The 13,425-nt window shown below is 38.8% G+C and overlaps 1 protein-coding gene across 3 annotated transcripts in view; it reads left to right on the plus strand.

Moving 5' to 3' along the window:
• KIF4A (kinesin family member 4A) overlaps nucleotides 1-13,425 on the plus strand; it is a 124,900-nt gene that overhangs the window by 77,898 nt on the left and 33,577 nt on the right. For all 3 annotated transcript variants that reach the window (XM_082445957.1, XM_082445958.1, XM_082445959.1), the window contains exons 14-18: nucleotides 445-630; nucleotides 7,295-7,398; nucleotides 8,355-8,499; nucleotides 9,236-9,346; nucleotides 13,113-13,196. In XM_082445957.1, the coding sequence (XP_082302083.1) occupies nucleotides 445-630; nucleotides 7,295-7,398; nucleotides 8,355-8,499; nucleotides 9,236-9,346; nucleotides 13,113-13,196 (630 nt within the window). The remainder of the gene's footprint in view (nucleotides 1-444; nucleotides 631-7,294; nucleotides 7,399-8,354; nucleotides 8,500-9,235; nucleotides 9,347-13,112; nucleotides 13,197-13,425) is intronic.

A 13,425-nucleotide genomic window follows, 5' to 3' on the forward strand; every position in this document is an offset into this window, starting at 1 on the left:
TATATTCTGAAAGAAGAAAGATAGGAGATAAATCAGGTGCCAGAGGTCAGCTCTGTGAGAATAAATGAAGCCTCTTCTCCATTTCCACCATTACCAAAGTGCCATTTCCAGAGCCCTGTCTCCTCTAATAAGGTGAAAGTAAGAAGTGTTGGCCAGACGCATAAAGGAAAGAGCAAGAAACTTGGTTCAGTCTAAAAGAATCAGTTAAAGGATATAAGAAATAAGGTTCTTGTGAGAGCAGAGAAATATGTTAGCTCAATTTACTTCTGATGTTTAAAGCAAATGTTTGAGGAGCCACAGTTTTAAAAGAATAGAGGTACTTAAAAAAAAAAAAAGAACAGAGGTACTGATAATGGAGAAGTGGTGCTGAGACTTGATGAAACAGTGCCTAAGGAACTCCAATTGCTTGTTCCTCTCACAAATCATTATCCTGATCTTTTCCAGCAAGTGGAAATCAGTCCAGGGAGCAGCAGGTCTTCTGATGCTTTCACCACTCAGCATGCTCTACGTCAAGCTCAGATGTCTAAGGAGCTGGTTGAGTTGAATAAAGCCCTTGCACTGAAAGAGGCCCTAGCCAAGAAAATGACTCAGAATGACAGCCAACTACAGCCTATCGAGTTCCAGTACCAGGTACAATATTTACTAGGGCACGTAATGTTCATGTCTACCATCTCTCTTTAGTAGTATGGGAAGAAAACAGGCACACCGTTTTTGATGATGACAAGGCAACATAATGTGCATAGTACAACTGGAGTTGTACTGCTGGTTAAAAAAAGGATACATTCAGTATAAAGAAACTGTAATTTTCTTTCATTTAATCTAATACCTTACTTATGCAACAGGTATTTAATAAATAGTTAGATAATGTTATAATAAATGTGGTCTCTACTTGTAGAGAAATTTTGTTCTAATAACTATGCTGGGATTCTAAGAAAGGTACATCTCTTAGTAGACGGTCTGGGTTATAGTGAGAATTATGAAGACACTTGTAGTGGATGTCACATGACTTGGCAAATGGCTAAACTGCTTTTCCTAGTGGTAGTCCTAAGTGGCCCTTGCTAATTAATAATCAGGTCTTTACTTAAAGACAAGTCTTGGGCTTTTAGGTTGTCCACAAGGTTACCCTTGCTCCAGACCTTATTTTCCCCTGTAGCCCGGTATTTCCCATCCACAAAGGGATGTTAGCAGAACTGGTAGGGGGAAGGGTGGATGCTTTCCCATTCAGCTATATCCTACCATCCCCAAAGTCCTATATGCTGTTCTCGACAAATCCCTGTATTACTCATGCATTTCTACCACCAGTTCCCCTAAGTTTTCAGAGTAAAAACAAGAAAAGTGTTTCTCCTAAATAATTTTCACCACTTGTTTTTCCATAAGGCAGAAGTTGCTTCCAAAATAATAACTGAGTTGCCAATAGAGGTGTTATTTCCTTTTTGTTATCACAGTCTTAACTTTTTTGAAACTTATTTTTTATTTATGTCACACAAATGCGTGTATATCATTTTTACAGGTCAAATAGTACAATGCTCAGAAAAATAAAAGCAATCTCCTGCCCTACTACCTTCTCCCGTATTCCCTAGGCTTATAGTTTAAGTTCTTTAAGCTGTTTCTTCTGACATTTACCTCCAGATTTCTAGATAAGAGTTGGTCGTATAATTATGTTACTTTAAAATTTTTGGACATTTTCAACTGACTTCCCACTATGGGAGATGGGAATATAGCTCTCTTATACATCCCCCCATGCACACTGCCTCACCTCTATCTTTCAAAATGGTTATATCACACTTTTTGATTAAATGAATATTTAGTGTTTAAATTTTATGATTACATAAGTTTTATAACTGAGCCACATAGTATACTATGATTCCGTTTCCTTTCTTATACAGCCTTTTGCATTTCCTGAAGTTAATTTTGGGAGTTCCCTGGCGGTCCAGTGGTTGGGACTGGGGGCTTTCACTGCTGTGGGCCCGGGTCCAATCCCTGGTCGGGGAACTAAGATCCCTCAAGCCACGTAGCGTGGCCAAAAAAAATAATAATAATCACAATAGTAATAATAATCTCATTTTTTCATTTACTTAGTCTGCTATTTACCTGTCAATAATTTATCTCCAAACTTCTTAACAGAATTATAAAGCTCATCTCAGTAGTCAAACATACCAGGTAATTTATCAATCCATTTCTTTCTTGAAGACAACCCTCTTGGAATCTTTTGTTCTGGTTTGCTTTCTCTAGGTCTACTGCCCAGCCATCAGCCTGGGACCGTCGTCCTGGGAACCTGCTTCACTTCTCATCTCTGTGTTGAAACCGATTCCATGTCTTCCTCATTCTTGGGCTACTCCTTTGTGTTGGTGGAGTACAACCCAAACAGCTTTCTGAGAAAGTGTACATGAAAGGAAAATGTTTTAAACCATTGCATGCCTGAAAATAGCTTCTTGTTGTTGTGGTGGTGGTGGTGGTGATTGTGGTGTTTCTCACACTTGTTAGTTTGGCTGGGTTTAGAATTCTACAGTGGAAATCGTTTTTCTTCAGAATTTTGAAGGCTTTGCTCCATGGTCTTCTATTTCCAATGTTGCTGTTTAGAAGTCCATTATAATTCCTGATTCTTTTTATTTGACCTGTATTTTCCTCCCCTCTGGCAACTTTCAGGATCTTTTCTTTGTCCCCAAGTATTCTTTAATGTCACAATCATGTGCCTTGGTGTGGATCTATTCTCACTTATTGTGCTTGGTGCTTGGTGGGTCCTTTCAATCTAGAAATTTGTATTCTTCTTTAGTGGGAAGTTTTCTTGTGTTATTTCTTTAATAATGCCCATCTCTCTATTTTCTTTGTTTTTTCTTTTTTTTTTAATAAATTTATTTATTTTTATTTATTTTTTGGGCTACATTGGGTCTTCGTTGCTGTACATGGGCTTTCTCTAGTTGCGGCGAGCGGAGGCTACTCTTCACTGCGGTGTGCGGGCTTCTCATTGTGGTGGCTTCTCTTGTTGTGGAGCACAGGCTCTAGGCGCGCAGGCTTCAGTAGTTGTGCACGCAGGCTCAGTAGTTGTGGCTCGCGGGCTCTAGAGTGCAGGCTCAGTAGTTGTGGCGCACGGGCTTAGTTGCTCCGTGGAACGTGGGATCTTCCTGGACCAAGGATCGAACCCCTGTCCCCTGAATTGGCAGGCGGATTCTTAACCACTACGCCACCAGGGAAGTCCCTGTTTTTTCTTTTCTTGCACTCCTCTTAGTCAGATATTGGATCTCTTAGATTTAGTCTCTGCTTTTCTTATCTCCTCTCTCCTATTTTCTATTTCTTTGTCTTTTTATTCCATTCTCTGGGAGATTTCCTTGCACTCCTTCTGGTGAATTTTTTTATTTGCCTATTTCTAAGATTTTTTAAAATCCTCTAATTGTTCCTTTTTATAGCCTTCTCTTCTTTCTTTTCATGGATACAGTGCTCATCTCTAAGGATAGAAATTAAATTTTGTTGAAGTTTTCTTCTTTCTGCCTTGCCTCTGTTTCGTTCAAATTCCATTCTTTAGTGTGTTTGATTTGGTCTTTCATGTAAGAAGCTTTCTGCAAATTTCCAGTGATCTTTGGTTGTCCATTCATATTTAACAGTGAGACACTAATAGTCAATAGGAAGTTCTGTATGCATAGGTTTCTCTGGGCTGGTCAGTTTCCAATAAAGAAATCTTTCATTCTCCTGCCTGGAGTTGTGTGGGAAGAGTAGTAATATGCTCTATTTCTGGTAACTCAGAGGAAATAAGGGAGTTGAAGTCTCTCCAGTTATATACAGACTTTTATTTAATCCCCTATCAGTAGTATGTTACTTTATCCCTGCCTTTGGCTGTGTCTGCTGCCTATGAGTCCAGCCTGTCAGGTTCAGCCTCTCCAGAGAGGAAACCTCTTCTCCTCTTTGTGGTGTTATGGTACAAATTGGCTTGTTACCTCTTGACATTTGTCCTATAGGAGTCATAGTTTAGCTTTTTCTACTCTAATTCAGTTACCACTTATCCAACTATTTTCCTCACCCAAAAAAGTTTGTTTATATCTCTTGACTGCTCTCTTCATCCTTGTTGATTTATACCCTTTTGGGAGGTCATTTTAGTGGGCTTTCAGGAGAGAGCAAGTTAAATACGTAGCTCAATCCTCCATACTAACAGGACATAAAATGCAGCCTTTTTTAGGTTGAACGTATTTTGGCCTTTCCAGGATAAACGAAGGATTAACAGTAAGGCTGAGAAATTATTCCTCTCTTCTTGTACTCTTGCCTAGAAACGGAGGGACATATGTTCCCCCAGTGTACTTCTAACCCTATGAGGGGGTGCTAGTAATGATCTATAGCTATAGCTGTAGTAAGATAACTTGTCCTTTTTTTCCCTTGGAATCAAATATGCTTGAGCTTCCAAACCTCAAAGTCAAAAGGAAATAAATTCTTAATGTTAACAGTACCTTTTAATCACATGTAAATGTCTCTCTTTTTCTAAGAAATAAAGGTGGTTTTTTGTTCTAAACAATATTTTTCCTATCACTGTAAAGAATTGCTATAGAAAAATTTTGAGGAGGTATAAGTTCTTGTTAGTGAAGACTACCATGAATTATAATAGCCCAGGAGTCAAATATTTGAATAATTTCCCTTGTGGAGACAGTGAGACTATTAACTGAATGTGGCATACATAATGAAGAGATACTATATTTTTACCCATCCCATTGGTAAAAATTTTGAAGTGTAGCAATATCAAATGTTGACAAGGGTGCAGGGAAATAAGTACTCTCATACATAGCTAGCGAGAGTGTAAATTGGAATAACCACTTTAGGGGACAATTTGGCAGTATCTATTAAAATCGAAAATGTGTACCCCCATGACCCTGTAATTCCACTTGTCTCTACCCTAGAAAAACCTTGCACGTGTGCACAGAAGGCATGTACAAGAATGTTTCATTATGGCAACAAAAAGAATGAGATAGATCTGTATGCACTGATATAAATAAATCTCCAAGACCAAGTTTTAAAAAAAAGGCAAGTTACAGAATATTATCTACATATAATGTAACTCTATTTATCTTTAACATATTTCAGTAAGTACACACATACACATAAATATATGCACGTGTGTATATATGTTATTTTAAAATGGATGGACCCAGAGTCTGTCATACAGAGTGAAGTAAGTCAGAAAGAGAAAAAGAAATACCGTATGCTAACACATATATATGGAATCTAAGAAAAAAAAAAGTCATGAAGAACCTAGGGGTAAGACGGGAATAAAGACACAGACCTACTAGAGAATGGACTTGAGGATATGGGGAGGGGGAAGGGTAAGCTGTGACAAAGTGAGAGAGTGGCATGGACATATATACACTACCAAACGTAAAATAGATAGCTAGTGGGAAGCAGCCGCATAGCACAGGGAGATGAGCTTGGTGCTTTGTGACCACCTAGAGGGGTGGGATAGGGAGGGTGGGAGGGAGGGAGACGCAAGAGGGAAGAGATATGGGGACATATGTATATGTATAACTGATTCACTTTGTTATAAAGCAGAAACTAACACACCATTGTAAAGCAATTATACTCCAATAAAGATGTTAAAAAAAAAATAGAACTACTAAAAAAAAATCTATTTATTTACATATATTATTATATATTCTAGGCATTTGCCACAATATATTTAGTAAATACACACACATACACACACACACACGCACATGGCATTTACATTTCTATGTAAATGTCTAGAATATGTACATGTCCATATACATAGTATGTAAGTGTCTAGGAAAAAAAAGTCTGGAAGATCTGAACCAAGCTGATGACAATGGTTACTTCTGGAGAGAGGACTGGAATTTTGGCAGGGGTGGGGCAGTCAAGGGGACTTGCCCTTTATATGTATTATCTGGATTTATTTTTTACAAGAATGTTTTCATGTGTTACTTCTATAAGTACACACACACACACACACACCACACACATACACACACACACACCCCACACACATAAACACACACACACGTTATTGCCAGTTTAAATATACAGGGTATATAAAGCAGTGAGATTGGTCTTCATTGATTAGATTGAAATGGCTAAAAGTATACTTCATGGAAAATAGCTCTTGCCTATTTAGATACAGCCCCACCTAACCTGCCTCTGCTTCTTTTTGTCATTTCAGTACTGGTCTAAGGCCCTCGTATAATCTTCTTGGCTACCAACCACTCATTCAGCCAGTTTCCTTTAATCTTTTTTTGGTTATGAGAACAGGAAGGAATCTGTTCATTGAGTTTTCCCAATCTTGGAAAAACTACCAAACTTCAGTTTCTAGAATTTGTTTTCTAAGTGCATGCAGAACTGCAGTTGCTATTGAATGCATACGTTTGAAAGTTCAGAATATAAGAATGTTTGTGCAGCTCTTTACAGTTTACAAAATATCTTTACTTTTTGTCTTATTCAGTCTTCCCAACAACCCTGTGAGGTAGGTGGTGTTAGTTGTTTACATAGATAGGAAAACTCTCGGGGGTCCCCAAGACCACCCCCAGGTTCAACGATTCACCAGGAGGACTCACAGGACTCAGTGTAAGATTTATTACAGTGGAAGTATACAAAACAAAATCAGCAAAGGCAAAGAGCACATGGGGCAAGGTCTGAAGGAAACCATGTGCAAGCTTCCAAGAGTCTTCTTCCGATGGAGTCACATAGTATGTACTTAATTCCTCCAGCAATGGGTTTTGACAACATGTGTGAAATGTTGTCTATCAGGGAAGCTCCCCTGAGCCTAGGAGTCCAGGACTGTTAGCAGCGGTAATTCATGTAGGCATTCTCTGCCTAGCACATACAAAAATTCTAGACTCCCAGAAGGAAAGCATGTGTTCAGGATAAATCATACTGTTTGCACAGTTTAGGCATAATGGGCGACTCTTATCAGTTAGGAGATGGTGGGAATCCTACTAAAATCCAAGATCCCAGACATGAGCCGAGGTCCAACTTGCAAGCCAGGTCTGTTTTTAGGATATCAGTCTCAGGCCTGCCACATTAACTCTTGTTTGCATAGAAACTAAGGCTAAAAGAGATGAAATGGCTTTCCTTAAGTTATTTAGATAGGATGTGCTGGACTCAAGGTTTAAACCCAGGCCTTTGGATTCCAAGTTCGTACTTTTCCCACTACATAACTTCATTCTCCATCAAATCAAGTACAAATGCTTTTAGTGTGCAATCGAAGTGGTAAAGTTGAATGCCTAGTTCCTTAAGACATGAGATGTTGAAGTGATTTTCTTGCTTTGCCTTGTAATGCTTTCTTTCTCTCGACCTATAACATTTCTAGGATAACATAAAAAATCTAGAATTGGAAGTCATCAATCTGCAAAAGGAAAAAGAAGAATTGGTTCTTGAACTTCAGACAACAAAGAAGGATGTCAACCAAGCCAAGTAAGAAAAAAGTCAATACTATTATTTCAAGTCCCAAACTGTGTATGAAGAGCCATAGACGAAACAGAGAAGTGAAAGAGCCATTTCCTGCCCCTACAAGATTTAAACCTAATTATGGAGAGGAGACCTAAAACAAAAGAAAAGCTAAGGAATTGAGATTTTAAATAACATCTCATGGTGACAGTAAAAGAATGCCATAACACAGCATATGATTAGCAGCCAAATAAATTTCTTAGGCAGTAATGGCTTTAAGAGTTCAGAGGCAGGAGATATCAGTTCAGGCTGGCATGATCAAGGAAAGATTTATAAGAAGTTAGCATTTGAGCTGTATTTTGAAAGATTATCAGACCTACCAGACAGCAACAGTTTCTTTGTCCCTGTGCTGATGGTAAATTAGTTTGTGAATAGAATTAATATTCAGGCTAGCAAATGAAAAATCAATCTAGCCATCCCTTAGCCAGTTAAGAATAAAACCAAGACAAATTACCAGAATATCCTACACTCCCTTAAACCTTTGCCTCTATTGGCTATTCTACCTTCTTTTTACTCAGTGATTCTGTTATATCTCTCTATAGTATCTAAAGTTCATGTTCTTAAAAGTTATGTTGAATGTTTACTTTCTATCTCAGACTTGTGTAACAATCATCGGAATTATTCCTTACGCTCAAGTGAAGTGAAATGCCTTCAAAGAACCATCCTTTTAATGCAGAGTGGTGAGAGAGTAGTGTATTGAGGCAGCTACATTGTTACTTATACAAAAAATTTCCTTTACTCTTTAGCTCCCAGTGTTGAGATGGTTTTGGTTGTTTGGGTGGGATTCATTATTTAAAGATGGCTATGTGACTGGTTGCCTATTTTATATATATCAAGGTTGTGAACCTGGGAGTCTAACATTATGTCTTTTGGAGTCAGACTTTGCTGCTGCTAGTCCTCATTCCTACAACATCTGTGTTTAGGTTGAGTGAGCGCCGCCGGAAACGTCTCCAGGAGCTAGAGGGTCAAATAGCTGATCTGAAGAAGAAACTGAATGAGCAGTCTAAACTTCTGAAGCTGAAAGAATCCACAGAGCATACCGTCTCCAAACTGAACCAGGAAATACGGGTAATAAACTCTCATCCTTGCATTTACCCTATAGAAACTTACAAACATAGGTGTTTTATTTAGAATTATACTACAGAGGTGTTTGCAGGTGAGAAAGTAGCAGGCAGGGCCCATCATTTCAAGTGTTTGAATCTCTACAAATGTCCCTTTTGTAGGACATTGTGCTAGCCATCTAGAATCTGAATAACAAAACTCTGCTTTGACATTCAGAGTTTTAGTGTTAGATTCTCTGAAACCAAAGGGCAAGGATACCTTAATATTTAGTGGTGACATTCTGACCACTTTCCATGATCATGTGGAATAATTTTGCAAAGTGGTTGCAAAACAACAGACACCTAGAGAAAATTATCAGTCATTGAATGTTCAACTTCTGACATCTACAAAGTGGTGGTTACAGGTCATTGTACTGAAACTATTCGAATACGGTGGTTGCTAGGTAGATTTGTCCTTGAGACTTAGTAGATACTTCCTTGAAATTTCATTTATATGCAGTGAATTTAGGGCTGGATTTAGCTTGTAGGTACATTTTTTCTATTATTTCTTCAGAGCGTTCATTTGTATAGTCTACGCAAGCATAGCAAGTGGTATTGCAAACGTAATCAGAAAACCTGTTGGCAGGCTTCTCAGCTCAGCTCTGGATTTTTTTCTCTCTTCTTAATGGTTAGTCTATCCATCTGTACATCAGCCCAGAATAAGTGCAGATGACTACTATTCGTGCTGGTTTTTGTTTCTACAGGTGATGAAAAACCAGCGGGTACAGTTAATGCGTCAGATGAAAGAGGATGCTGAGAGGTTTAGACAGTGGAAGCAACAAAAAGACAAAGAAGTAATCCAGTTAAAAGAACGGGTAAGTAACTACAATTTCTCAAAGTCCTACCTAATGAACCCTTTTCTGGGCTGACTAACATTAAAGCTTCTCTTCAAACAGCTGGCATCTCTAAATATATGATACATTCATGAATTTAACAACTGTTTATTAAACATCTACTACGTGCAAGATACTATCCACTAGATACCATGGAAAATAGAAAGATGGGTAGTATATGTGTTTTGCTCTTGAAGACTGTCTTATCTAAAGGGGAAAATGAGACATAAGCATGATTTTCTTCAATACAAGAAATAAAGAGACTTGTGCTTTACAAATGGTCTAAAATACCAATGTAATTAAGAAAAGGAAGCACACTTCCAGTTGGACTGAAAAGACCTTGAACAATAGGGAGGATTTTGATAGAGATAAACACAGGCATTCCAGATAAATGGAAGAGCAGGAACAAAGACACAGAGATGACAACTTTGTAGGAATATTCAAGGAATAGCGAATGATCCAAGTGGGATGAAAGATAGTAGAAGAAGATTCCATTGGAAAGACAAGTTGAATCTGGATTGTTAAAGATCTGGGAAGTTTGAACTGTATTTTGTTAGCAGTGTAAAGATTTTTAAGGTTTTTGAGAAACAAAGTGCTATCAGCAAAGTACTGCTTTCCAAAGATACATCTGGGAGTCAGGTGTAGAACAAACTGAAGTATTGAGAAACTGGAGGCCAGAACACAAGTTAAGCAGATATTGCATCATCCAGAAAGATAATAAGGGCCTGAATTAGAGTAGTAACAATGTTCTTGGAAAGCACACTGGAAAGGACATTAATTTGGGTTAATTTTTAGAATTGGCCAGAATGTGATATGTTGGGTCAAGAAATGAGAGAAGTACTTCAGGAATGGTGACATGAGGAATGGTGGCATGAGGAGCTTTGTGGACTCTCTTCCCAGCAAAAGAAGCACAACTGGTGAAATGTATTGTCCTAAGGGCATACAGCAAGGAAACGATTATTCAAGGAAATCTACTAAATCTGAGTAAGAGCAACAATAGTCTGTGGCATATGAGCCATGACCAACTCTCTCCCTTCATCCCCCTCAGCTCCATGTTGCTGAAGCTTTGTTTCAGGCAAGAGCAGCCAAGAGATCTGGGGATCCCTTCTTCCACCTAGCCTCCATGCAGAGGGTGGAAGCTGTATCCCTGCTGCAGAAGACCAGGACTACTGGGGTCTGACTACCATAACCCACCTAATCAAATCGTAGGATGTAGGTTCCATGTCAGGAGACCAGCCAAGAAAAATAGGGTATGCTGCCACTGGCCAGCATCCTACTCATAGAACAGAGATGTCACTCAGAGAAGTGGGCTTCTGTCCCCACCCCCAGGTCCTAAGCAGTGGTACAGAGGGTTCTGCCCAGGGGGAGGGGCAGGCCATAGGAATGCAGCTCTCCCTAAGGGGACTGACTTTATTTGGGGACAGAGTCTGGGGAAGTTAAAACCTTAAGGTGCTGTCAAAAACAATGGAAATTTTGGTGGTGAGCAATTAAGAGGAGACTGGTAGCTCCATGAGAACAATAAATGAAACAGCAGTCAAAATATTCAAAGATCTAATGACTGAAAACTTTCTAAATTTGATGAAAAACATTAATCTACACATCTAAGAAGCTCAATCAACTACAAGTAGGATAAATGCAAAGAGATCAACACCCAAGACACATCATGTCCAGATGTTGAAAGACAAAGATGAAAACTTAAAAGCAGCAAGGTAAAATGACTCATCACATACAAAGAAATCCCAATAAAATTAACAGCTGAATTCTCATCAGATCAGGAACAAGACAAGGGTATCCACTCTCGCCACTTCTATTCAACATTGTCCTGGAGGTTCTAGCCAGAACACTTAGGCAAGTAAAATATATGAAAGGCATCCAGATTGGAAAGGAAAAAGCAAAACTATCTCTATTAGAGATGACATGATCTTGTATGTGGAAAATCCTAGAGAATCAACTGAAAACTATTAGAACTAATACATGCGTTCAGCAGGGTTGCAGGACATAAGTTCAATGCACAAAATTTGGTTGTGTTTCTATTCACTAACAATTTGAAAATGAAATTAAGAAAGTTCCTTTTGTAATAACATCAATAAGAATAAAATACTTAGGAATAAGCTTAACAAAACAAGTGTAAGACTTATACACTAAAAACTACATCATTGAATTAATTAAAGATCTAAATAGGGCTTCCCTGGTGGCACAGTGGTTAAGAATCCGCCTGCCAATGCAGGGGACACGGGTTTGAGCCCTGGTCTGGGAAGATCCCACATGCTGTGGAGCAACTAAGCCCACGCGCCACAGCTACTGAGCCTGTGCTCTAGAGCCCGCAAGCCACAACTACTGAGCCCATGCACCACAACTACTGAAGCCTGCATGCCTAGAGCCTGTGCTCCACAACAAAAGAAGCCACCGCAATGAGAAGCCCACGCACCACAACAAAGAGTAGCCCCCGCTCGCCGCAACTAGAGAAAGCCTGCACGCAGCAATGAAGACCCAACACAGCCAAAAAATAAATAAATTAGTTAAAAAAAAAAGATCTAAATACATGGAACAATAATCCATGCTCATGGATGGGAAGACTTAATATTCTTAAGTTGGAATACCCCCTCAGATTGATCTACAGATTCAACACAATCCCAACCAAATTTCCTCTAGCTTATTGGTAGAAATTCACACGCTGATCCGAAAAGTCATATGGAGATGCAGGTGACCCAGAATAGTCATAACAATCTTGAAAGAGAACAATAAATTTGGAGATATCACATTTCCTGATTGCAACATATCCATCACCTCACATAGTTACCCCTTCTTTTCAGTGTGGGGAGAACACTTAAGATCTACTCTCCTAACAAATTTCAAGTATACAGTATAGTATTATTAACTATAGTTACTATGCTATACATAGATCCCCGGAACTTATTCATTTTATAACTAAAAGTTTGTACCCTTTGACCAACCTTTCCCCATTTTCCTCACTGCCCCCACCCCTTCCCCAGTACCTGGTAACTACCATTCTACTGTCTGGTTATATGAGTTTGACTTTTTTAGATTTCACATATAAGTGAGATCATATAGTATTTGTCTTTCTCAGTCTGGTTTATTTCACTTACCACAGTGACCTCCAGGTTCATCCATGTTGTTGCAAATGGCAGGATTTCCTTGTTTGTGACTGAATGATATTCCATTGTATATACAGTTGACCCTTGAACAACATGGGTTTGAAACTGCGTGGGTCAACTTATACATGTATTTTTTTCAATAGTAAATACTACACTACTATACTATCCACAGTTGGTTGAATCCATGGATGCAGAACCACAGATGTGGAGGGCCAACTGTGAAGTTATACACGAATTTTCGACTGCATGGGGGTTGGCACCCCTAACCTCATGTTGTTCAGGCGTCAACTGTATACTCATACCACATTTTCTTTATCCATTCATTTGTCAACAACTTAGGTCAACTTAGGTTGTCAACTTAGGTTGTTTCCATATCTTGGTTATTGTGAATAATGCTGCAATGAATATGGGAATGCAGATGTCTCTTCAAGATACTGATTTCATTTCCTTTGGATATATATACCCAGTAGTGAGATTGTCAGATCATATGGTCTTTCTATTTTTAATTTTTTAAGGAACCTCCATACTGATTTCCATAATGACTATACCATTGAAAGACTCTTCAGTTACATTATAAGGTTTTATTTTAGCTAGCTGAATAGCAATGAAAAGTCTGACTCTTTTCTTCTCAGGACCGTAAGAGGCAATATGAACTGCTCAAACTTGAAAGAAGCTTCCAGAAACAGTCTAATGTGCTCAGACGTAAAACTGAGGAGGTAAGAAAATCCAATCTGCTAGGTCAAGTGTATTATCACTTTCAGGCTTGGATGATGGCAGAGTAGTATCCCTTAAATGAGCCAGTGTCCTGAGAAACCAGGGATAACAGTCTTGACCAGCATTTCCTAAGTCTTGATCCCTGTTTGTCATGAACTGTGAGCAGATAAAAACCTGATGAAAATGGCACTATTCAAATAAGGATTTTTTCTAGTTGGGCTTGCTTCTTTC

Source organism: Balaenoptera physalus, assembly GCF_965194825.1.
Source record: "Balaenoptera physalus genome assembly, chromosome: X".
In the NCBI taxonomy this organism is placed as follows: domain Eukaryota; kingdom Metazoa; phylum Chordata; class Mammalia; order Artiodactyla; family Balaenopteridae; genus Balaenoptera; species Balaenoptera physalus.